At 41.7% G+C, this 26,636-nt stretch overlaps 3 protein-coding genes across 6 annotated transcripts in view; 1 reads left to right on the top strand and 2 right to left on the bottom strand.

Annotated features, from left to right (window-relative positions):
- The window catches only part of LOC128892298 (neuropeptide SIFamide receptor-like), a 62,875-nt gene that overhangs the window by 4,629 nt on the left and 31,610 nt on the right, over positions 1-26,636 (top strand). The window lies entirely within an intron of this gene.
- On the bottom strand, positions 848-3,384 carry LOC128892334 (odorant receptor 4-like). The gene is made up of 6 exons (XM_054152706.1): positions 3,012-3,384; positions 2,601-2,853; positions 2,280-2,386; positions 1,792-2,127; positions 1,246-1,521; positions 848-997 (listed from the first exon to the last, which is right to left on the bottom strand). Exons 1-6 carry the CDS (start codon positions 3,204-3,206, stop codon positions 929-931), a joined length of 1,236 nt encoding a protein of 411 aa, XP_054008681.1. The 5' UTR covers positions 3,207-3,384; the 3' UTR covers positions 848-928.
- Positions 4,005-9,027, bottom strand: LOC128892317 (odorant receptor 13a-like). Of its 4 annotated transcripts, none has more exons than XM_054152675.1 (7): positions 8,886-9,027; positions 7,440-8,148; positions 6,626-6,878; positions 6,346-6,449; positions 5,889-6,224; positions 4,443-4,718; positions 4,005-4,248 (listed from the first exon to the last, which is right to left on the bottom strand). In XM_054152675.1, exons 2-7 carry the CDS (start codon positions 7,635-7,637, stop codon positions 4,144-4,146), a joined length of 1,272 nt encoding a protein of 423 aa, XP_054008650.1. In that variant the 5' UTR covers positions 7,638-8,148; positions 8,886-9,027; the 3' UTR covers positions 4,005-4,143. The 4 variants fall into 4 exon arrangements, with proteins under 4 accessions (XP_054008650.1, XP_054008641.1, XP_054008660.1 ...); XM_054152666.1 differs by having other exon boundaries at positions 7,440-8,404; positions 8,886-8,907; XM_054152685.1 differs by lacking the exon at positions 8,886-9,027 and having other exon boundaries at positions 5,940-6,224; positions 7,440-8,535.

Raw genomic sequence — 26,636 nt, 5'->3', positions numbered from 1 at the left:
TTATAGCTTAAGCCTCGATCGAAGGACAGTGATTGTAACGCCAACTTCGCACGTAAAGATAGATTGTTAACAATTTAGAATTAGCTGTAAATAGAAGTTAAGTCAAATTGATTTTTACAAAGATAAGAACATGTGGTTCCATATAAATAGCAGGTCTTGATGACTGAGAAGAACAATTGTGTAAGCAAAAGATTGGACTCGGTGTCTTCATCTTGCGGAACCGTATAATTTTAGCGCACAGTTTTCTTTTTCAAATTCATTAAGTCGAACGAGGTATATTTTGCTTCTCACGTCTCATACTGTGATATGAACCGTATGCAAAAAATTAAAATCGTAATTTTCGATTTGTGATATATTGCCTTGGAGAAATTTAATTCCTAAGGCAAGATTCGTGCATCTCGCGAACGATCAATTTATTCGTCCCGTTTCGAATTTAAAACATCGACGTAATTGCGTATAGAAACAAAAAGGCCAACGCGAGGCTCCAGATCCCTTCCACCGGCCAATTGTCGACGAGTCGCATGACTAAAGACGTCATTAACACGCACTGGCGCACGTTTATCTTCCTCGCGACGAATTCAAGTCATCCAGGACTGCTCATTTCGCATACAAAATACGCGGATGCTTTTATCAAGCCCTCAGCGATCCGGCGTAACAGATAGGAAACGTTCCTCTCAGCTTTCGACTTCTAAAATTATACTTTCAATTTCGTTGCACTTTGTTCCTATCTTTGTTCATTTTTTGATGGACATTTTGTCACCAAACGCTGTTATTAATTTATGTTACCATTATAAATTCATTTACCATTCCTTCCTCTGTCAGATTGTAAATTTTATTTGCGTATATATATATTTTTTTTTCTGTATGTAATCATGTAATGTACAAATATATCTATTTGTATGTCTATTTTATGAAGGTGCGGCTCTGATCAAGATTCAATTGTAGAATCAGTGCTTTGTCTGAGCAGAGTAAAATATGATACTGCGGTACTCATGATCTGTAATGAAACACATAGGTTTTCTTAATTACGTTAATTACAAGAACTTCGTATGGTTTGTTAATGTATTGTTAATCGTTGAATTCGGCGAGGAACACTCGATTACTCAGTGCTGCATGTTCGTATCATTATTCATTACCTTCTTTCCATCGTATTTCTCGAGTAGTACATTGAAAAATACAATATACACGTCGAATTGAGTAACCTCCTTCTTTTCGAAGTCGGTTAAGAAAGTAAGCTTTCATTACCTTGGTGTACGTTTCTAACGATATCGGGAAAAATCCAAATGCTGTTAAGCAGCAGACGTGTTCAGATCGTAGCATGATCATCATCAGATCTTTTCGAAGGGCTTTCCCAGGTTGATTCATTGGCATAACCGACCACAATCCTGAGTACGCCGATACTCCGACCTTGTCACTCTCGCTTACTATGCTATGGCAACTGTAGGTGAACATCAGCAGCATGAACGCGCTGCCCAGCGTGGAGGATAGGAAACCGCAACGTTTCGCGGTGCTTGCAGTTTCCTACAAGCGTGACGAACCAAAGAATTAGGAATCACTTGAGATTTTGTTCCATTAGTTTCAATTCTTTCATCGTTAAAATAATGTTTCAAAATATAAAAAAAAAAGAACCATGTAATTCATGAAAGTTAGTCGTTACACAAACGATTTAACCAAAATTTCGTTCATTAAAATAGAAACATGGTTCATGGTATTCCGAAGCCCATGATACACAGACTTTTGTTTTGAATTAATTTCAAAAAATTCTATATGCAATACAGAGCGAATACGAACCAGTATTGTTTGATATCCAAGCAGGCAGATCAACGCACTGAAGATGATTACTTGTGCCAATATCATCAATGTGAACATATTCTCGATTTTCACACTAAAATCGATGAGTACCTGGTGCTGTCGAATGCAATTCTTCAATTTCTCGTAAGATGTACTGGCATCGTTTAACATCACATTGTCATATGCATCTTCAATCTCTGTTTTTCTTTCCATGTGACAAAGCGTCTCCAACCTGTATTGAAGTATACGAAACTGTCCAGATAGGTGTACGTTTATAATGCACAAAATGTTGTCGAAACTAAAGTAACAGATTGCAATTTGATAAAACGTGAACGCCTGAAAATGAGTGAAAATCGAAAATCACTCAATTTCTTATGTACATTCTATTTACATAAACATATACAGTAATTCGATACATTTCTAGAGGAATTATCTTGGACAAAATGATAACAAGAGTGACTGGACGATTGGACTATGGCAATAGATACCTGCACAATGAAACATAGTTCGAAGTAGGGAGTCATTGTCAAGGGTAGTTGAGGCATCCACATGTTGAATGGAAATATTCTGTCTGACTCATTCTTCCCTATATTCGCTGATTCATAAATGAATAAATTAACTAATTCACAATAAATTTAATAAGTTGTGAAATATGTATTTTCATGTGAGGTAAGAAACGATCAACTGACGTAGTATAAAAGGCCGCGACTTTTCGATTCTCTTTTTTTCCGAGGAATTAATAGTTTATTCTCTGGTAGTGATATTATTAATACCGACTAATTCACGAAAGTAATTACAATTTAACTCACCAATGATCGGTGTTAGAAGGTAACCAGCTACTGTGCCGTGGCCACTGATGGTGACAATGCTGGTAAATAATATACACGTTTTTTTCGATTGGTCCACGATCTTCTTTTCGGCATCGTAAGAATTGCAATTCCAGAAATGCTCCCTCATGTATAGAATCAATTCAAAGAATTCCATTTTGTGTATGAGGCTTATAAGCACTTTGACACCTACCAATAGCAGACATAAAACATTGCAGAGACAGAACAGAGTAGCCTGAAAGAAGGAAATAAAAAATGTGTGACATTACAAATATCACTTCGAATTCACTCGAAAATAGAATTTTCATCATCCTAACAAACTATAAAAACAAAAAAAAAAAATAATTTACGTAAAATACTCTCTGATCCACGCTGTTGTTATGTTATACCAACTTTCAAGTCTCCCCAGGAGTAGTACACGTCTCTGCACTGCATGACCGTGGCGAAACATGTTGTCCAGATGGTATAACCCCAAGCGATCTTCCTGAGACGTTCTTCGCCGTCGTTCTCCGCTATCCACAAGCCAACGCACTTCATGAAGAACGTCGTCGATCTGATGGAGAAGTCCGGAGTAGTATCCTTCCGCATAGTGTGAAGTTAATGTCCGAGGGCAAGGCTGATTTCTCGCCTATTCGTGACAATTGTAGCTAAAGAGGGCTTAACTTCATTACGATGTCTCTTTGATTTTCATTCTCTTTGTCAGTGGTTAGTGAATCTTGAGTTTCCTTCTGTTCACTGTCTGACAAACTGGGGAGACAAGACGCAAGAAGCCGAAGAAATGATTGACGTTCCTGAGAAGGGGTTCGAAGACTTATTTATATTGAATCGAGGGAATCGTTTCCACACCCTTTGTCACTATAAGGAGCGCCCGTCACGAGGTGGCAGCTGTTAATTTTTAAACACCGAGTGCTACTTGTTCTTCTGAATACCACGATAGTCTCAGTTCTTACTCTAACTTGAACTGGAGATGTCCATTGGGAGAGAACGAAATGACCGGTTGTCGTTCTTGAACAACTTTGAGAAGGGATCAGTGTTTGGTTTGTAAGGGGTGAGTCGTCCTCTTTTATTTAAAAGTTTATTTAAAAGTTAACTACATTTAGTTTTTAACCGACTTCGAAAAGGAGGAGGTTACTCAATTCGACATGTATTGTTTCTTTTTTTATCGGAATTTTAGAGTGGCACTCCACAGATGTCTGAGAGTAAATATTATTTTCATATTTAAATGGGCATTCCTAATGTATATTTATCACTTCTGCTGAGACAATTGCTTTAATATTATTAATGATCTATCCACTATTTATTCATTCATTATTAGTTAAACTGCTTATCATTTTGCTCTTGAATTGTATTGATTTAATGAGAATCAAAGAAATTTTCAAAATATCATACCATATGCATTTTGCTCAAATATATTTGTCGTCTAAAAATACAAAATTACTTACTTAGAATTAGTACCTAAATCATTTTGGCGTCGATGTACTCTTCTTCCGAAACAATCATGTTAGAAATCACGCGCATTCGATAGCTATAAATTAATAAGTTCGTCGGGTATTGTTTCTAATTCAGATTGCTCTGAAAACTCTGTGCTTTGTCTCAATAGAGTAAAGTACGATACCGCGCTACTCATAATCTGTAAGAAGCATGTATATTTTTATGATTGTTTTAAATAATTTAATCAACTGATAATATTCGAAAGAATGGTGGAAATATTAGATGGATATTAATTACAGTAATGGAAATTTAGTGGATCATTGCAATAAATATTTTATTTTTCTTTGCTCTGTCTAGTATCCGATTGAAAAATTTATAGAAAGCTTCCATTACCTTAGTATAAGTCTCTAGTGATATCGGGAAAAATCCAAACGCCGTAAGGGAGCAGACATTTCTGGATCGCGCGATGACTATCATCAGATCCCTTCTCAGCGATTTCCCAGTTCGGTTCATCGACATATGTGGCCATAGTCCCGAGTACGCTGCCCGGGCAATGTTGTTACTCTCGTCTACTATGCCATGGCAACCGTAGGTGAACATCAGCAGCATTAACGAGCTGCCCATAGTAAAGGAGATAAAACCGCAACGCTTCACAGTACTTGAATTATCCTGCAAGTGTGACGAACCCAATGATTAAAAACCGTTCGAGATTTTCTTCCTATTAGCTCTAATTTTTTCTGTTAATACATTGGAGTTTAGAGAAACGTACAATGATATCGTGGTGGTGGTTTCTGTGAAGGAAGAGCGAGAGAGGAGAGAAAAGGAAGGGAGCGTTTCGCTCAGGGCCTGCTAGTGGACTTGTCAGTAAGGTTACCTAGCAAGCCCGTGCCTAACACGCCGGGATGTTTGGAGGTCGGTCGGGAATGGCTTGTACAGGGTGTCCCAAAATTAGCTGAGAAGATTCTGAACCACAATTTCCTTTGCAAAAATGTCGGATGGTGCTCCGTTTTTGAATTATTAACGAAAAATCATCGACCAATCACAGCGCCGGAGTAGCGCGCGCTCAGGCGCGCGAGGACGGCGCATGATCCAGGATGTTCGGCCCAGCCATCGGGCCAGCCTCTCGCGGCTGAGCGCGCGCTATTCCGGCGCTGTGATTGGTCGATGATTTTTCGTTATTAATTCAAAAACGGAGCACCATCCGACATTTTTGCAAAGGAAATTGTGGTTCAGAATCTTCTCAGCTAACACCCATTTCTGATTCTTACACTAATTCTGGGACACCCTATGTGTGAACGTTATTGTGGTGAACGTTTCACGTGGTGAGGGCAGAAGGTGCCATCACAATATTAATAAAATGTCAATATCACGATGATGTTTCAAAATGAAATAAACATCATTAACGAAGGTTAGTTTCTGTACAAGCTATTATACCAAAAATTCTTTCATTAAAATACAAAGATGATTTATAGAATTCTACTTCTCACGAAGTACAGAGTTTGAATTTCGTATTAATCATTTGAGTGTCAAGTGCGATATATCGTTGCTCGAAGCTGTAAGCGTTATAAATTTTGTGAAAATATTTTCTTCATACAAATTTATAAAGGAAGTATAACGTGTTTTTAGTGTTGTGTAAAAATTTCATGAAACCGAGATATACATTTTTGTTTACAATCATGTATCATTGTTTGAAATTGTCTAGCATTTCATGGATATGTGTGAAAATTTCCTCTGGCACTCAAAGGGTTAATAATTGTTCCGTAAGTCGTTTTAAAAGTATGAAACCGTAATCAATTAATTGAAAGAAAAATCCATTGCCGATACAACGCGAATACAGACCAGAAATGATAGATATGCAAGCAGGCAGATCAACGCACTGGAGATGACTACTTGTGCCAATATCGCCAATGTGAACACATTTTCGAGCTTCGTAGAAAAATCGATGAGCCTCTGGTGCTGTCGAATACAATTTTTCAATTTCTCGTAAGATTTACTGACATCGTTTATCACCACATTGCCATTTCCATTTTCATCTCCCATATTCTTTTCCACGTGACAATACGTTTTCAACCTGTATTGAAGTATACGAAACTGTCCTGATAAATGTATGCTTATAATGCACAAAATATTGTCGAAACTAAAGTAACAAATGCTAACTTGATACAATATAGATATCTGAAAAATAGCGAAAATCGATAATCATTCGATGTTTTTATGCGTTCCATCCATGCTACACATTGTTCAAAGATGTATAATAACATAGTTTTAATAATATAAATATGACAATTTGTTGTACCTGCAATAAGAACATCATTTCGTAATAGGGAGTCTTCCATAAGGGTGCTTTGACCCACATGTTGAACATAAGTACTCTGTCGCTTTCATTTTTTCCCATATTATCTGAGGAACAAATACATTTAATTCCTCGTGTCAGTATAAAACAAAAGGTCTTTTCCCATTTTTCGATACGAGCCTTAGTCGACGAGATATAAACAATCTTTTCTCTGATTGATAAGCTTTAATTGCTTATAGCTACGTGCCAAAGCTTACCACTGAAGAATGATATTTCGACTCACCAATGATCGGCGTTGCGATGTAACCAAGGATTGCACCGTGGCCGGTGACGGTAACGATCGTGACAAATAAAATACAAATTTTCCAGGATTGGCCTAGGATCTCTTTCTCGTTGTCATTATACTCGGCGTGCCAGAAATTATGTTTCATGTGTGAAATCAATTCGAAGAATTCCGTTTTGTGTATCATGACAGTAACTATTTTTACTGTCGTCAGTAATATAGATAAAACGTTGCATGTAGCGAAAAGGAGATCCTGAGGAAAGCAATCAGATGGTTGAGTTATTTATTTGTTAACACGTTTGTTAATAGTATTCTTAGAGTGTTATTTCTGAAAGAATTCGCGAATTTGATTGGATGAGACGTTTCAGTTAATCCTTTGCACTCGAGGCCTTTTTTTCTGGTATCTACTAGCAACTCGAGATGCATTCTTAGCATTCTATCGCCACGAATGCTAAGATTATATTCGCTTCGAAAGTGAGATCTCTAATTTGAGATTTGAGAATCAGGTCACCTTTGCCTCAACGACAATCATTTTATTGGCACGTCGAGTTCCAAAGAAATTAAACCTAAAGAAATCCTAGTGGTGACTGAGAGTTACCTCTCGAGTGCAAAGGGTTAACTTCTTCGGAACCTATCACTAAGCTCTAATAATACCACTCACGCTACCACGTTTCTCTGACTCAAAGCACTTCTATCTCAGAGAAGATTTATCCAGAAATAAAATACTAAACAGTTTTCCTCTCACTTTCAACACTCCCCAAGAAGATACTTTCCATCTCTTTGCGTTCCCACACTTTATGCTAGTCATACTCACATTCACGTTACTCCGAGAGAAGTACATGTCCCTGCTCATCGTGACGATGGCCGTACAAATCGTCCCCAGTGTATAAAACACGGCGACGTATCCACGAATTTGTTCAGCGAAGGTGTCTGCTGCCCACGCGCCGATGCACTTCATGAAGAAAATTGTTATTCTGATCGAAGAGTGGAACTCTCCCCTAATCGTCTGCATGGTGGGGGTCAATTGTCTAAGGCCGGGCTTGATTCCTCGTTTACCCGAGACACCTATTCTTTCACGTGAGTTTCAATTAAAGAGAGAATTTCATTCTGACGTCTCTTTGGTTCGTCATTCTCTTTGTCAGGGGCGGATGAAGTCTTTGCTTCATCACGTTCACTGTCTATCACGTTGAAGATAGGAAACGGAACCACAGGATCGATCAATGTTCTTCAGCCTTTAATGTTTGAGAAAAAGTGTCTTCGATCGATGTCGTTGTATATTATTCAGGTAACGATTCCTGCACTGTCTCCGACTGTGAGCAGCACTTGTCACGAAGTTAACAAGTGGTTATTTGTAGACACTAAATGTTACTGTCTGCATTGAGAGACACGAGCACCTCAGTTCTGACTCGTCACTTCCAGCAAAGTTCTCGGTCAGGATGGAATGAAACGTAAGATGTGGCTTCCTTGTGCACCGTTCAACACGCCAGTTCCTGGTTTCCGGGTTTCTGAATTTGGAGCCAGTTCTGAATGATAAAGTAGAGTAGGACTCGCAGTGGATCCATGGATGGGTCTCGAAAATAGTCGATTTAGCCGTCCCGTCTCGAATTTAAAAGGTCGACATAATTGCATTTTCAAGCACACAGAGGCATAACCTGAGGCTCCAGACTACATCCAGAGGCCAATTGTCAACGAGTCGCATGACGTCGTTAACACGCTGCTCGCCTACGTTAATGTCTTTCGCATGGCGAAATGAGCAGTTCATTCTGTATGCGGTCCGTTCTACCAAGAGTTCGGGGATAAAAAGTGCAAACAGACATTAATTATCAACTGTATTTGAAATGTGCCTACGACCTGCATGGCGGTAAAATATAGAAAAATAACACTTAGCGGTATTACAGGAGAAAAAAGGAAAAGAAAGACAGTTTTGGTCAAAAGTATGCGGTTCAATGTCCACTGGTACTACCCAAAAAAGGTATTTTACATAATATTTTATTTTTTGTTGTCAATCAGAACAAGACTTTGACTTATTTAAAAAAATGTATAGAACACAGCACAAGCTGTTCTTATATATGCATTAAAATCACTTGGCAAAGAATTCTGATCACTAAATCGGGATTCAAGCCACTGGCATTATCTCTAGCTCGCCGCTGAACATAAGGCTGCTTTCAGCGGATTACACTTTGAATTAAGCACAAACCAAGTAGAAGTAATTCGATTATTCGAGCTAAGAAAATGGTTCGAAGAAGTCTGCTTTGATTACCGTGGTATAAGTTTCCAGCGTTATCGGAGGAAATCCACGGCTCTGAGTACGCCGCTGTACCAATATTGTTGCTTTGTTCTTCCAAGACACGAAAAACGTCAATAGCTGTGAGACTATTCTTGTTTAGTTGCTTGTTTTTACTTAAATTCGCGACAGACAACAAAATTTAAGACAACTAGCAACCAGGAGTCACTTATTTACCTGGAAAATAAGATAATCGAGGCTTCACGGTTCTTCGTGATGGATACCAATCGAGATAAGATAAGATTCGTAAATAATGTAAGACGTAATTGCCCTAATTTCCAGCGGTTTTGGATAGTTTTCTAAAATCGAGCTTCTCGATTAGCTTTGGATAGTTTTCTAAAATCGAGCTTCTCGAGCTAACTCGAGCTTCGAAATTGCTCCTCGAGCGCACTTCCGGTAACCAAGCTGCCGCCACTCGAACAGCAGTTTCCGAAAGTCCTAACACTTTCCTCGGAACACTTGGCGAATAATAATAGGATTTCTCGCTTGTGTTGCTGCGAGAGAAAATTAATTCTATGGTCTTTAGCGAGTCAATTTAATTTAACGATTTCGACACTGTCTGTTTCTTTGGTTTGTATTCAATTTTGAATTGAATGTAGGTTAGGCTTTACGTATGAGTGAAAAGAGTTATAATCCTTCAGCGACGATTCCTGTCGCTCGAGTTCCTTTATCTACGCGATGAGATTATGGATTCTCATAATTTATTCCTCATCATTCGCGGAGAGTGTTTCGAAAGACCTTCGCTGAGAGTCGCTTGGAACCATTAAAGCTTTCATGAACCTCTATCGCTTTCGAAACGAGCGCACGTGCTGGGCTGTCAGACTACTGTCTCCAATTGGACCATTCTCCTTACTCGTGAATCGAGTTCCTGCTGAATTTCAAGAAATCCGTCACAGTTTACGCTGTTGTAATGGTTATACGAGTTTTTAATCGATTCAGAACCTTTCTTTCCGAATATCGTATTATTATATCGTTTATATCCTTCTGTATACTTTTAGTATATTATTCTGTGTCTCATATTTTCATGTAAATTCAGAGATGTCCATTTTTAATTTCTTATGAAATCCGTATTAATGACCCATTAATTTCTAATATATAATTTTTATTTTCTCAAGCAACATTTTCATTTCCTATGCTTGAAAAGACTAGAATGAACGATTTGTTAATTTTCCATTAAGGAGTCAATTAATCGAACCTTAGATAAGCAATGCAAGATGAGACGAACACCAGACTGGAAATATTCATCAGCTTCGAGAGCACGATTTCTTACGTCCGCGCGACGAGATGACGTTAAACGCTTGTTTACGTCGGCATTAATCTCTTTCCTCATTACAGCGACCGTTCTACCAATCTACAGCAACATGGTAGCCAAGAAACGGCAGATGCTAACGAGACTTCCAGAGTCGCAGGCGAAATTCTCAGTTCTCTCGATACACGATACTCATCACTTAATTCTGTGCTGGTAATTCTTTATCTGTCGCAAGCCTGAGACTCCATTGAAAGAGGTAGCCGTTCCAGGAATTGCTATTACCTGCTTATAGCTTGCTCGTATTTGCACACAGAAGGAATACATTAGAATAGTCGTACCAGTTCGAACAACTCCGACTGCCATTAGCTTGTATCCATAACTTTTTATGTATGCATTTGCACACATACACACACGCGCGCGCGCGCGCGCACACACATTTAACAGAACGTATACCAGATTTAAGTTAATCCTCGTTCGAAGATAACTGAACTCATATGGATTTTTTGTGGATCGAGGAAAGCTCGAGTGAAAAAGGAAGTCGAGGTGACGGAGGAACGTTCAAACGATTTTCACGGATTGCATGAAAGCGGTGCCGATGGTCGTTGCGGCTATTCAGTTGCGAAAAACGAGTCGACCCAGCGGGTCTCCGTTTTCCAGGGTGCATCAGGGTGGTGTGCAGCCGCACGCGGCTCGCTCCTCGTTTGCTTTGAAATGGAAATTGGCAGCGATCTCGGGATTCTAGATTAACGACACGGCAAATCGAATTACTCGCGCTCAAAGTCGATCATTGGACCAGGACGCCGCAACGGGGCTGATTTCATCGTTCGCGTCCGCTTACTCGTGCGCCGCCATTTTCATTGGTTCGTTAATGGGTCCGTGAGACTTCTCAAATATTTGCCTTCTGAACCCTAACTATCGCAGGATCCTGCTGCGACTGTTAAGGAAAGTGGTAGCTGTTTCATGAATCTAATATTTCTTTGCCTCTGACTGCTCGCATCTATTAATAACAATCACAATAATTCAAGAAATTTTGGTTCCTGTACTAAATGCTCTTGAAAAAGTTGACAATTCTTGCTTTAAACCATCCCTTATTTTACACTAATCTCAAATGCTTCGTTTTGTTTCCTTAGTTCTTTTTATAGAAGGACGTCTCAGATTGCTCTAGATAAAAACGAGTCGTAGCATTATTTAGGTTCGTTATCAGGGAAGCAATCATACCTAAATCCAATACTGGCTATACACTGGTAATCTTTCGAATCTATGGCTTTCCTATTCGAACAGAATTCGCTGGAAATCCAGAAGATATGCGATAACCGACCTTGGCGGTGACTTTGATTAATAAGAACGTCTCGATGATAAACGTGAAACAGTTTAAAATAAGAGAAACGGAATGAAATCGCAGTAAACAAACTTGAAATGCAACATTAAATTATCATGAGGCTACGATCAATATCCACGACACTGTTCTCTATTCCATTGTTAAATAGACAAACTTTAAAGGATCGAATGATTGGAACAGTTTAATCTCCGCTGCTCAAGGTTTCTCGACTTCAACTGTGGTCTCTTAATCTCGTTTTCGAGGTACTTAAGGCTCAAGGCAAAGTTCAAGCGACGTATCCTTATCCACTTTCTGATAACCTGTCCGATAAGATTTCGTTTCTCGCCGCGGCAAAGTGGATGGCACGAAACAGCGTTGGCCAACAGAATTTATTCAGCCAGTGAACGGAGTCGATGGAATATGCTTCGCGGATGACTTGACGCGGGCCTTGGCAACAGAAATCGGGGGATGAAGTTGGACAGAGACATGTCTAAGTGTCGAAGAGTCGCTGATTAAATCGAGACTGCCCTTGCACACTTGCACGAAGCATTGATAAACATCGCTAGCATATACGACGAGTATTTTTCTGCCTGTCGTGAGGTCTGTCCTTCAGGTTTTCACAATCCTTGTCCCTCAGATCGACACATTGTAATTTTCACCATTTTTTGAACATGCTCGCACTTGCTGAACGTTAATAGCATGGTTTAATTTAGGAAAAAACACCTCGCAGCTTGAGACAATTCCGAAGAGCTGTACCGTACAGTGAAGGAACTTACTGAATTATTTGCTTATAATAAGAACTGGATGTTCATTGAAAAAATTGCACAACCAGAAAATTGCTTCATCGTCATTTTCATTGAATTTTTCACAATCCAGGGTATTTATTCCGGCCTTGATATTTCATTAAGTCTGCCTAATCACTCGCAACTGCGAGCCTCCGAGCAGCGTGTAAGCTCAGGAACTTCCTTGAACTGTTTGCGAAACAACGATTTGCATTTCGAGCAGACTTCTTTTAAGCTCTTCGGGAACAAGGGGACGCAGAAAAAGGAGCGATGGAAAAATGGGGTAGGGGGATGAAGAACGTTTGGAAGGGAAGCAAAGAGTCGTACTAATTGTTGCGATCGATGCGCCGATAATTAGGTTGCGGGGATCGACGATAAACCGTCGAATCACCGCGAGCATGGACGAGCTGGAGGCGGGGCTGCTAGCAATTACCAGGAACGTGGAAACCGGGTGCAGACGGGGTACTTGCATCCGAAAAGCCTTTGGAAGTTGAACAAAATAAACGAACTATTGTAACATACTCGCACAGTATACGTAAAATAATAAAAATTCTCTTCTCAATGATCATATGAAATTTCTTGTTAGATTTTCGAAGAATTGACATATATCAGTAATAATTAATCGGAGAAATTGGTTCACTATTTATAATTGAAACTTAGTAATATAAAACTCAAAATCTGTGTTACTAAATAATATTGGAATTTGTATCGAAATGTTCTGATCCATTGCAGCGTTCGATAAGTCGCACTAGGCGCTGAAATGCCTATACGTGGCTCTGACAATTATGCAAGGAAAAGGTGCCAGCGTCGATGTTGGCCGATATATAGGACGTTCGCGTGAATAGCGTTTCCCTTGCAACTGACGTATGTCAGTGAGGAATAAAAAGAAGGCAGAGCATATGGGTGGAGTAAAATAATTTTCGATATTTGCAGCGACTAAGAATCTCTAAAACGGTCGCACTATTTTTAACGAAATCGTGTTTCGTTTCGGAGCTAAGCCGACCAAAATTTCTAAACTTTCTACGAAAATCTATAACATGCTCCGACACTTAACGAATTCGGTAACGATAGCAGAAATTGATTCCAATTGTAAAAGAGGATCTTCTTGAACGGAAGTTATTTTTACTCTGACGAACACTGTTGATAACTAGTGGACGTTATCGGTTCAATAAAGGGATGGCAGGAGGAAGGGGATGTGTTCAAGTAAATTTCTAATCTTCCTGAAAAATCACGCGTGATAATCGCTGAAGAATATTATAGAGGAATGTTTCGAGGGGAAATAATTGAATCTCGAGCGGCTGGAGAGCATTGTTGATAAACAGTGGACGTTAACGGTTCAGTGGGGGGATATCAGGAGTTGTCTAGGCGGGGTCATCACGTTCGCCAGAGGGAAGGATCGAAGCACGGTTGCCTGGCATAGTGGAACTGAGCCCCAGTTTCCAAAGGAGACTCTTAGTGGCGTTGCAGGTTGGAGGGTGCGGGACGCGGTCACCTAGGGGCGTTCACCCCGTGCAGCCAGCGCACTCGATACACTCACCCTCTGTTGCGTGTGCGGGGGCGTACGTACACATTGAACTCCAACGGCGCCCCGCAGCCTGCAAGCTACGACCTACAGTCTGCCGTGAGCAGCCGCACCTATACAGGGTGTTCGCGTCGCTGCTACACAACGACAGGGTTGGGCATCGGTTAAATGAACATTTACTTGAGTCGTTGCTCGATTTCTGAGGTAATAATTTTGGAAAACAAGAGCTGATGTATTTTATTATCGAATGAACGTTACTTTTATTACTGGGACAGTATAGCTCTAACTTTTCTGGAATAACAACCTCCATTAAAATCAAACAGGGAAAGGGCATATCAATTTATCAATACAATTTTCATTATGTTTCACCGAAAATTTGTAGCAAAGGTATCGTTAATAAAGGCCTTTTCAAATCGGGCTTCAGGATTTTGATTTTGAATCAAAAACCACCCTTGTCAGTGCAGTCGTCACGGACACACAAACGATACCACTTTTCACGTTTAATTATAACCGTGCGTACTTTCATTTCAGACAAAAAGATTGGATGTAAAGTACCCATCGAAAAATCGTTTCTTTCTAAACCTTCGTAAGTTAATATGGCAGTAAGACGTTTGATGAAAATTTAACTGTATTATACAACCTTCATCTCTGATGTTTCGTTCCTCAGGATTTTTGGAAATTCCCTAAACTCGTTTCGAACGGTGCATTACGTTCCCCAGTTACGAGCAGCCTATCGAAAGCATATCAACACAAATAATTTGTGCCAGTTTTCGCGTCCAATCGAACGGAAATTTCACCTTGCGCTCAAGGAAAGTGTAAAGGGCCATCTGCGTGGAGACAGGGGAAAATAGAGCGGGCTGAAAAAGTACGTCGAGTGATAAACAAATTCACGACCCATTTTGCCAGCGAGTTACCCTTTTGAAGATTATACGGCTCGGTCGCGCCCGCCAGGAAAAAGAATGTACATCGGCGCTATATTTTCCATCCTATATGCGGAATGGCTGCCCAATGGGACGTATCGCGTGTCGAAAATGTTTCGCGCGACATGGTATCTTTGTTAGAGTTTTTAATGGCGAATGCTGGATAGGCTACTGTCACTTTTTAATCCACTCGCGTGTGCCGTGTCACCTGGTTGTTAAATAGGTGATCGAAAAGGAGAAAATATACAGAGTATACAAAACATACAAAGTATTCGATGTCCACCGAATATAAAACACATCCGAAGCTGATTATTTTTCCATCGCGCCGATTTAATTACAGTTTGCGGTAGAAATTACCTCAGAAAGCACCGGGCAAAAATAAACAGGTCATCGAAACGACAATGTCGGCTCGAAACTCGGACGATTAACGTTTGAATTCCACGTGCACGGGAGGGGAAATCCCGAGGACAAGATTGTGAGACGCGACATTACTTTCCAATCATCCTTGCAATTAATGTGAAAAATTTGTTGAGCGGTCACTAGTTCGCCATCTATGGTCCCGTAATAAATCATCGACCTTGACACGTATCGCGGGCGATATACGCGAATATGTGTCAGCGCACACGAATGGGCACGGTCATGGATACATTCGAACAAGTTCGCGATGCACACCCTCACGTAGGCACACGTATAGATTCGCAAGTGACGATTGAATGTGTCTATTTAGTCTGTCTTTGTCACGGCATCGCGAACAGTCGCATCCTTTATGCATACGTAATTACACGTTATTGCGCTTCGGAGGACACCGTCAAGTTCTCCCTCTTGCGCCCGCTGGAATCGACGGTGTGCAGTCGATCAGGTGAGCGATTGTTCAGCGTGGCAGAACGTTCCGTGTAATCCTGATTTCACGAGCTGGATCGGGGGAACGTCGAGATCATGATGTTATCCTTTTGTAACTGCTGGAACGTTTCTGGCAATGGGAATGCCTACGACTGGTCATCCGAGGAGTTTGGATAGGTTTGAGCTTGAAGCATTTCGTGATATCTGAGATATCTTTGTTGGGAAGCTATCGGATATATCCACTTCAAACTCTGTTCGTGGAGCTATAATTGGAACTGACGCTTCTTTTAATTGACGCATTGAGGCATTTTAGCATTGAAGCATTGAAGGATTTTAACATTGAACCACTTTAGTATTGAAGAACTGAAGCATCTAAACATCTTAGCATTGAAACATTGAAACATCGAAGCATTGAAACATTGAAGCATTCTAACATTGAAGCATTGAAGAATCTTAGCATCGCACCATCTTAGCATTGAAGCATCGAAGCATCTTAGCATTGAATCATCTTGGCATTGAAGAGTCTTAGCATTGAAGCATCCTAACAATGAAGCACCTTAGCAGTGAAACGTCTTACCATTGAAGCATTTTAGCATTGCGATATTCATCGACGACTCACTGTGTCAAAACTTGGTGAAAGTAGCGTTCTGAATATTTACTTTACATACACGTAAGTAAAATTTACACTAGTCAATCTACATTCTCAGAAAAAATTCTGAAATATCGGTACTTCGCCAACGCGAAAAGCTTTCCCTTCACAAGGAACCGAGATCCCACGTGGCCAGGGAAGATGAGGGGACTATGAAACGCCGCGAGGATAATGTGACCCGAGCTATCACGAGAAAGGAAGGTTTAACGTTGTCATCGTTCTCGAATTAATCGAGTAGCAAGTTTTCTCGTTTACCCCTCGCGCTGGAGAACAGGGGAAACTTCGCGGAAGTGTATGGACACGAACGACATCATTATTCTCGCTTCCATCGAATATTCCCCGAAACTCCTTCGGTCTCCTTCGATTCGAGTCGGTTTAAATTCGTTTCTAAACGGCGAAGTTTTCTCGTTAGATCGCGCCGAGTTCTTTTTTCCTCCCGTGACCCTTCGCCTTGGCTCGCAAAACGCCTCGCAGTCGAGTATTTACACGGAAAAAGTGTAAACTTCGTTAGGACCAACGGAATTTTTCTAAGAAATACATATTCAATCTCCGTTCGAATAAATTTGAAAATAATTTATTGGAGCCACGTTAACGTTTCAGCATTTTAGCAGTACAATTTCCAACGTTTGGCTCCCTTGCGTATTTGCTAGTAATTATGTTACACAAATACGTTTCATCGCCTACGAGTGCTTTTCGTTTCGGAAGAACCAATAAAACTACTTTGGGCAAATTTCGGAGTCAAACACTCGAACTCGAGTACTCGACTGCGCGCCTTTGAATCGGTCGTCGACGAAACGACGCCGAAATGTTTCTTCAGCTGGAGACGCCAGATACGCGTGCACAACTGGCGTCGTCTCACAGACGCGAACGCTGCTTTGAACACATTGAAACACGTGTTATTAACGGGACAATGCGGCCTGTTTCGCGAGATGAATGACGCAAAACGTCTCATTCTCGAATTTCCACGCGTGGTTCCATCTTGGACGAAGAATTTTTTCTGTCCTCTGGTTGCCGTTGGTTCCAAACCGAAATCAAGGGAAGTCAAAATTCGGTAATATTATCGTAGTTGATTTTCCAGAAGACATCTGTTTAATTCGTATTAGTTTAACTTAAATAAAATAATAATTGCAGACTTTAACGTCATCGATCCTATTTTTCTAAGTCTGAGGTCGTTACATGGTCATTGGACTCACCTTGACGTCAATTACAAAATGGTGCCACTAGAAATACATCGATGACCTTCAAGAGACCTTGAAGATAAACATATTTGTTTTATCCAACAGTAAAACTGTCCTCTTCGACATCTCCTTCTGTCTTCTATGCTGTGTTCTCCTTCAATAAAATCAAATTTATGCGATAGAGGGTTGAAAGAAATGTAGGCTAGTTTATCCTGATGGTGCAATACCTTCAAGCGGGTAGCGACAGTAAAAACTGGACGAGCGGGCTCGTGTTGATTTAACCTTGACACGAGTCGCGCCAAAAATCAAGCGCTCGCCGCGGATCGTTAAAAGTAGGGAGGAACTCGAAATGAAATTCAACGGCGCGATAACAGTCCCCTGGCAGGTGCGCCGCGCAGCGAGATTGGTCGATGGATCGATTGCGCATTTGTCTCGTAGAAGGTTTCTACTTGAAATGTTAAGGAGGTTCGCTCGTACCTCAGGTGAAAAAGTATCGATTCCTTCATTCGCGTTTTCTTAAAATTTAAGATGTTGAATGTACATTTTTTAAATATTAAATCAAAATTTCTCAAATTGTCAGATTTAGGCTACGGTAAATATCATCTTGTATTTTTCAATACTTCGAAAAGATCATGTATAGATCGATACTTGTATGTCTGTTAAAGATATCTGTCTAAATTAAACGATAAGTTTGATATTTTCAAATAAACGTTTCATTATATATATATATGTGCATGAATAACTTTTACATTTGTATGTATTAATAATGAAATATTTATTTGAAAATAGAATATCATTTAATTTAGACAGATTTCTTTAATAGACATACAAGGTACGAATATTAATGCGACTGACTGTGCGTGATAAAATTTACATTTGTAAACAAGAGTATTCGTCAAAATGTGTAATTCGTTCACCCAAGGGACCATCGTAGTTTGAAGGAACACCACTTCTACGAAGGTTGCCATTTTGAATGTGGCGAGCTTGGTAATCCCTAAGAATATTTCTGTACTCGACAAATACAGTATATTCGTATCTCAGTGTCACAAATTTTTCAAACAGATAGTTCTCCTGGAATTCATTTCGAAAGGTGAACCTACCAGGTGTAACCTACAAGAGCCACCATTTTGAATAAAACTCAACACTGGGAATCCGTGAAAAATACCTCTGCGTTCTATGAATACTATCAATTCGTACCCCGAAGAGTAGACATTTTTCAGACCCCCAAATTGCCCCGCAATTAATTTCGAAAGAACCGTGAAGATTATCTGTTTTGAACCTGGTGTAACCCCTTAATCGGGCGTTGTTTCGCGAAACGTGCCCGTCGAGGTGTGCATGGGCGTCCGCCTGGTAGAATTTCAAGAGTTCCGCGCATCGGTAACCTGACCCGAACCGAGATCCATATAACCTGCGTTCGTGTCAAGGCAAAAGGGGCCAACACTCTCGACTGACCTACATCGGGCGATCACACCCACCCACCCGCTGGCTTCGACCCCGTTCGCGACCCGGCTACCCACCTGCACTCTTCGCCAGACCTTCCAGAACGACGCTCCGCCTGGGCTCGACATTTTTCAAACACCCGGGCCGAACGTCTGCGAAAATGACGGGGTTGCCTGTTGCTTGACTCCCGGCAATTACCAGGGTCAAAGGGGGAGGGGAATCCGGTGAAAACAGATGGGAAGAATCGACTGCGCGAGGACGGCTAGACATTTGCCAGCGATGAATCTGTATCTTCCGCTAGACACCGTGAGCCTCGTACTGTTGGCCCTGAAATGTCCAATATTTTTTAGAAGGATCAGACTTTACACGTTAATTGGGAAGCTGAAACTCGTGTAAATTTCTACAAAGTTAAAATTTTGTCTCGAGACTATTAAAAATTAGATAATTTCACGTTTGCCGTAGTATTTAATTGTATAACGTCACAAACTTCACGAATCCTACCCAGATCTATTTTCATTATTGTCCCACCTTTGGAATTAATTTTCGTTGTTCCTGAATGAAATGTCCTGTCATCCATTCCTGGGCGACACAGCGACCAACGTGTTGATACGGCTAGATACAATGTTGCGTATTCCGGAACGTTAGTTTATTATTTTTAGCAAGAACAAGAAGGGCTTATGTAGGAGTGTTGATAAAAATTCTATAACAAAAGATATACAAAACTCTCTATAACAAAAGTGTATTAGTGTTCTAAAAATTCTTTGAAAATAACAGGAAAGTAACACAGTGAAATATTTTCTGAGAAATGTTTGATGACGTTCCTCCCATCTAATTTCTCGAATTGCAGTGAATTAATGCCATAGAGATTGCTGATTCGAATTACCATGCGATCGTATTCAGTGTTCCGATACTGGAATCCGGTTAGTATTCATGAAGGTTAAACAGATGCTGATCAAGTTTCGATGTTACTTGCGATATGATTGATCAGTAGTCATCACCCAATGAAGTGTAGGCAAGAATTTTATCGGGATGAGTGATGGGATGTGTGTTATGATGGAGTTCTATCGGTTTCGCAACGAAAGAGTCTTATGCTGCACAATCCACTCGTACTGTTTTACTATTTATTGCGTTTTACGACGATTTTAGTGCATACCTATATTTTACAGCGTTTAGAGTGACTATAGTCGGGCGAAAATGTACAGATAGGTCAAGGCCATCGAGGGTTACACTTTGACATAGTCTCTTTAACCCGTCTATCTCACGTCTCTTTACAGCAAACCGAAGTCTCTCTGTCTCTGAAAGAGAGGTCAATTGACATTGATCGGACTGTAAGGAATCGTGTCACTGAGCAATTTAAGAGAACGGTTGAAATATTCGTGCTGGAGTATCGTATTTAATATAATAATGGTATCACTGCACATATAACTCGAACGATGATTTCATTTACGTAGGTAGGATTGTTCAATTAGTGATGTGCATCGAAAGAAGGAGCTTCATTGCTATTATGTCTTATCGTTGGTAAGACATGTACCCTTTCATCGATATCGGACTTTCCTTCCTACTCCAACATTGGTTCTAAAATAATTATATACAGTCAATCCCACAAATACTCGTACCCTCTATGTCTATCAAAGAAGTTTGACTAAATTAAATAATAGTTTTGATATTACCAAATAAATTTTTCACTATACATTTGTACATGAATAAGCTCATATATATGTATATATATACATATGTATATGTATGTATGCATATATACATATTTATATGTGTATACATCAACGCATTTATACGAATGCACAGCTGGAAACATCAAACTCACCATTTAATTTAAACAAATTTCTTCAATAGATATAGAGGGTGCGAATATTTATAAGACTGACTATGACTAAAGTAACTGTGGCCTAATCTACCATTTGTTTGGGATCATTGCGAAACAGTGAAGTAGTGAGGTTTCTCTTTATAGATCACACATTAATCGTAGCAGCATAATAATACCATCGAGCTCTCCTGACACGAGGGTCCTGACCGATCAACCTCATCTCCCTTCTTCCCACTACGACAATTACAGTACAATTGATTCGCTGAACTGGAACAGGAGGATACCCGGCCCAAGGTAACCGAACTGCTCGTCGAGCCGCGTACGCGCCACCGGTGTCCTTAGTCCCAGAAACGATAAGGAATCATTCGAAAGGCGTCATTTACGAAAGGGATTACGTTGCGTGCACGATGGAATTGCGAGCTCGGATACGTGCAGGGTCGTTCGTTCGACGGACCGACATCCGCGGACACGGGAGTGTTGGCACTGTTTCTACAGGTGTATTATAACTGGGTCAGCGTTCCAGTTGTCGGGGGTGGCATGGGTCGCAGGAGTGGCGGTGGTCACCGGGGCGAGTTCACCTGAGGACTCTGTGTCGGTCGGCGAGCCAGCTTATAACGTTTTTCGATCGAACGAACATCTTCCTGAAAGACATCCATTTTATATCAGCCATCGATACACCACGACCTATATGCCGCGATGGACGTCGATAGTTTCAAGGAAAAACGCGTTACGAATTCCGGAAAAAAAGAAATTCGATCGCCCGGAGTCTATTTTCTCGCGACTACCGTCCATCCCAATTAACCCATTGTGCACCGCGCCCGAGTTGGAGGACGTTCAAATAAAAGTTTTCCTTATCGGCGGTGAAATTTACTCGAATATCGCGCGGATCCATGGGGACACGAAATTTTTTTCTGTATCGTGGGGGTGCTGTAATATTAGGTCGTTGTAAAAGTTCATGCCACTTACGTTATAAAGAAAGGTAATCTCTCTCTCATTTTACAATATTTTCTCACAACATTTCTGTAGTTTTTCAATTAAATATCAACGCAGTCTTCGGGACGAACTTATGGGATGACCTAATATAAACGGGTACCGAGTTCGGGGATTTCGTGCTTAGAGTATTCCCGAGGATTAACTAATAGGTTTCAAGATTCCATTTATAGGGTAGTGAAATAAATTTTATAAAACGCCACGGATATTTTCACAGTAAAGTAAATTGTTCTTGGAAGAGGCGAACGTGAAATTCGAATTTATAACGATTCGTTACCTAACGGTTTAATTCATCGAGGAGGATGAAGTCGAGCAACCTCCGGCTCGCGAGGGGTTCTAAAGTACGAGGCTTCAGAGGTAGCATCGAGTGCTCGAACCGAGTTCCGCCGCGTGTAATTAAAAAAGCGACGTCGGCCAAGTGTCTCGAATCTCCGTTAAAGCGGATTAATTAAATTATCCCAGGCGATCCTTGAGAATTATGACATATTATTCCCGCGCAGATGACGCCTCCGAGTGTATCCGATTCCCGCGCCTTCAAAGATTCTTTCGAGTGAATCGAAGAGAGAGAAGGAGATGGACGGACGGATGGATAGACCGAGGAAGCGAGAGGGCGAACCAGGTAACTTTATGTACGAAGTAAAACTGGCAGACAGAGACATGGCCCAGTTCGGACTTGGCTCGTCCAAGGTCGTGCCTCGCGAAAAGATAATTACGTATTTAGGTCAGACAGACGGATATCTGCACGGTTCGGCCATGATACAGATAGTAGGCAGAGGTGGCTACGTGCACGTACCCTTCGCCTATTAATTCTGATACTGAATATTTTCCGCCGTCTTCCTTCCAAGCGATATCGTTCGCTTGCGATTGAAGTTAGGGCTTTATTCGCGAAATCACGCGAGTTCGTAGCCAGGAACGGCTGTCGGGGGGCTCTGCATGCATGAATCATGGGATACGCGAGGAAATACTAAGCCAGCCAGGGCCTCGGCGATGGAGATAGGCAAGGGTGACTGCTCTTCAGAGGCCTGCTGCTTTAGAAACCCTCCTTATATCAGAAGGAAACGTCTTTTGACAGAGAACGTTATGGAATGGCCACGTCAAATTGATTCTAGAACTATCCCGATGGTTCGATAGGTGGCATCTGCCAATGGAACTTAATCTTTGATGGAGAAAAGATGTGAGAGAAGTAAAATATATTGGAAGGCATATGGGGCACTAGGACTTTTGAGGAAAAGCGAGGTAGGTATACTTGAAGCTGTTATTTACTTTGCTTCTAATCAATATTAGCACTCTTTCCTATGCAACAACCTAGCACGCCGTAAATCTCCAGCAGAGTTTATTAGAGAAAATGACGAACAGATCAAATTAATTTCGATTCGTTTTTATTTCGACGAGTACTTGCCATCGGGCTCTTCTCGAGGCACGAGTTTATGAATTCCGCTCGTCTAGAATTCTTTATCGTTAGCACTGAAGGAGTTATTGAATTCTGCTTTCAACGCCACTTGGCCTCAAAATTGTCTATTCGGCATACGATTGTCCACAGATAGGAAGGATGATAATCAGATAGCAAGTTGTTTGAGGACCGCCAAGGATGGGAAGGAACTTCTCTATCTTTACTTTGAAGAGAAACTAGTTACAAAGAAAGTGTCACTGGAGATTGCTACGCCCTGCTACTTTTCGGTTTGGACTCATTTAATTTAAGAATCTTCAAGCTCAAAGGAAGTGTTAAGCTTGAATCTGATACGATGCCACACGTGACCAGGTCGTCATCGTTCACGCGTGATTACTTAGGGCATACTTAGGACTTGAAAAGGAACCTTTTAAAATTAGATAGTTGAGGATCCCTAAAATCAAAGGTCAACTAATCATCATTTTCGATAAATGATAGTCCATCACCTAAGCAAAACTTTTACGCAATATTCAGCCACGTCGTGTCACAGTCATCCAAATGCACTCTAAATCCAACGAAATTCAGTCCCAAGGTGATTAAGATAGGTGGTCCTCGTTTCTCCAACGCCCGCTTGAGGGTGAAGAACAGTATCGCGTAGACAGCAATTGCGACAGTTTCGCCTTCACAGTTGACTCCCGCTCGAAACCGCAATGTAATTTCCCGTTGAACCTTCCCCATCGGTCTTCGCGGTTGCGTTCAAGGTCGATCCGTGGTGCCGTATCTTCGTTGGCCAAGCGCTGAAACACGTTCCCTGGTGAAAATTTACAGAATCGTGTCGCTCGCCACGTTCGTTTCCATCGTTTCCAAGCGTTTATGCGGACAATTCGACGGCTTCCGCGGCAGCTCGAGTGTCCGGTCAACAGATCCACCCTGCACCGACATTGCTAACTCCATTGTTCCCGAAGTTCGACGCGCAGTGTTCCAGCGGCAGGGCTGTTGGTCAAGGACGCGCATAAATCCGTTCGCGCCACCACACAGGATTGCGCCAGTAAACTAAATTTTCGGACCCGTCAGGGCGTTCAGGGACCGCCGGAGGATCGTGTATATAGGAGCCTGAAGCGAATTGAGTACTGTAGCGACAACTGGAGGGACATCTAGGGAAAAGTGTCGATGCCGGAACTGAGCGTTCGAGAAGAACTCAGTTGGGTGTCCTGTAGCTGGTGTATTAAACTCCGGTTGTGAGAGATAACCTAAGAGAAAGCCTCATTATGACAGCTAGAGACTATTGTCGATGTGGATAAATGTTGGCGTCCCTTAACACGTTGATCGTCATGTCACCCATATATGGGTGGTAATGTTTTTCACTCAAGAACTAAAAAGATTAATTCCAAAAGTTAGACATCGAAGGAGATGAATTTAAATGAAATCCATGAATTTTAATGCAGTTACGAAAATAAATACCACGATAAATGTTTGATTACGTAGACTGCAATAATCTGAATGATATTTAACCTCAGCAGAAATTTTCAAAAATATTCGTTTGGCAGTCAACGTGTTAATGAAGTATCGTTGAGCAAGGGAACGATGTAGCGACAACTAGAGTGACTCGTAGAGGAAAGTGGCACCCCAGTGTCTTCGATAAGCCCCCAATTAGATACCCTTCGATGCTTGTATTAAACTCCAATTGAACTGGGATCCAAGTACCCACCCCCGACGACTTGTCTAACGAAAGGCTACTTATCACGATCATCGGGGGAAGGATAACTTTGTTCAGTGATCCCGGGACCTAAGAGGCCATTAATGGCCAAGGTACTCTACGTGTCTTCGATAAGCAGTAGCTTCCAGGTAATCCACTAAAGGCACCGAGCGCACCCTCCCTCGATTTACTTCCAGCTCGCTATTACAAAGAGTTATCGTTACGTAACGTCGCGATTAGGTTATACCAGGCCAACGACCCGTGCAGAGGCTACCCCTTTCGTTGGGATCCCCTTTGAAACACTGGCCCGTTATCAGTGGCGTGTTTGCGTCTTATATCGAGCGGCCAAGGAGACCTCCTCGCCGGTATCGAAAGATCGATGGCATTTCCGTTTTGTGCATCCCTCGGGACCACATAGCTCTTTCCACCACCACAACCACCGCCCAGGCGCGTCGTGTTCGAAGAGACTCCGTGCCTCGAAGAGGGTAGAGGCCAGTGGGACACACACCACACCTGTACAGCACCGGTATTCGGGTCATGCATCTCGGCCACTTAGACTAGGTCACTACTTCCCTCGTTCGTTCCGATTCATCCCTCCTCCCCCAGGTTGCTCCTTCTCCCCTCCTCAAGGCTCTGTTTTCCTCGTTTCTGTCTTTCCCTTGATATTATTTTATTCCATCCCCTTTCTTTCCCGGCCCGTGTCTCTCCCGATACGAAGAGCGCCCGCTGAGACACGCGATCCTCATCGATTTCGGGACGTCTCGAACTCGGCGGCTCATGCGTGCGCTTAGGGGACCAATCGACAGCCTCCCCATCACGATCCCACAAGATCCCTACCAGCGACTATACTTCCTTCGGGAATCCTCCTGTTATCTACGGATCGTATCTTTGTTCACGCGGATTTGCGCACGAATCGATTAACTGGATCAGTCGTCCAGGTGCATGAGCAGCAATCGCCACTCTGTCGTCTCGCAACCATGTTCGATTGAAAAAGCTGGAGCGCTTCTCAGGCTATCGCAACGCTCCGAAGACTGTTGCCAGGATTTATCATTCAGCAGTTCGTAAATATCGCAGCATTGTCTTTAACGGTGGAGGAAGATTAGCGCGTGAGCGGCTTACATTTACCAGCTGAAGTCGCCCCGCTGTTGCATAAATTAGGATTCCCAAGAATACTCGAACGGGAAGGAAGGACTGACCCAATTAATAAATTCGCCGTCTCCGCTGTATAAATACGGCGTGGTGTACGAATCCTACGGAACAATGGCGTAACCTCGCCAGGATTGCGAAAGAAGGTTACAGGATGGTGGAGGAACGATGCAACTGGAAGACTGGGCCTGCTGTCGAATACAGCGTAGTGTCAGAGTTCTTCCGAACAATATCATAGACGACGAAGCAAACATGGTGGGAATAGTACTCGAATCATACACATGGATGACTTAACAAATTGATAAAAAATTCGAGAACAGGACTATCACAGGCCTCTACTTCTCGGTAGAGAAAACTGTTTTCTCAGAAGGAATGCTAATGCTTCTACCATATAGCTGCACCTGGAAAGCTAAGCCAACCAATAAACCCAGCGTGCTATGCGAATATAGCGACAGGAATCCTCCTGAACAGTGGGACAATCTCATCAGGCATATGGGACAAGGTTACAGGGCGATATGGTGGGAGTAGTAGTCGATGCACCTGGATGACTGACCCAATTAACGAACTCACTCTCTCTGCTATCCGACTACAGTGGACGAATCCTCAGGAACGATGGTGCAACCTCATCAGGCCTAAAAGTCAAGGTTACAGGACGTATCACGAGTAATAGCCCCATGCACATGGATGACTGCTCCAATTAATGACCTCACCATCTTTGATACTTAACTACACCTTACATACCTTACCTACGTAAGTATTCCTTCCTCAAGAGCAATGGATCGCAAACC

This window comes from Hylaeus anthracinus, unplaced genomic scaffold (assembly GCF_026225885.1).
Source record: "Hylaeus anthracinus isolate JK02 unplaced genomic scaffold, UHH_iyHylAnth1.0_haploid 0, whole genome shotgun sequence".
NCBI classification, from domain to species: Eukaryota; Metazoa; Arthropoda; class Insecta; order Hymenoptera; family Colletidae; genus Hylaeus; species Hylaeus anthracinus.
The sequence above is the reverse complement of the archived record's forward strand: the minus strand, read 5'-3'. Positions and strand labels throughout refer to the sequence as shown.

Excerpts from the sequence above, each read along its gene's own strand:
- LOC128892317 (XM_054152675.1), bottom strand. The coding sequence starts at position 7,637 with ATGCAGACGATTAGGGGAGAGTTCCACTCTTCGATCAGAATAACAATT. Across the intron at positions 6,879-7,439 it reads TCTCTCGGAGTAACGTGAAT|GATCTCCTTTTCGCTACATG; the intron begins GTGAGTATGACT and ends TGCTTTCCTCAG. Across the intron at positions 6,225-6,345 it reads AAATGATGTTCTTATTGCAG|ATATCTATATTGTATCAAGT; the intron begins GTACAACAAATT and ends GCTATTTTTCAG.
- LOC128892334 (XM_054152706.1), bottom strand. The coding sequence starts at position 3,206 with ATGCGGAAGGATACTACTCCGGACTTCTCCATCAGATCGACGACGTTC. Across the intron at positions 2,854-3,011 it reads ACTCCTGGGGAGACTTGAAA|GCTACTCTGTTCTGTCTCTG; the intron begins GTTGGTATAACA and ends TCCTTCTTTCAG. Across the intron at positions 1,522-1,791 it reads TTGGATATCAAACAATACTG|GAAACTGCAAGCACCGCGAA; the intron begins GTTCGTATTCGC and ends TCACGCTTGTAG.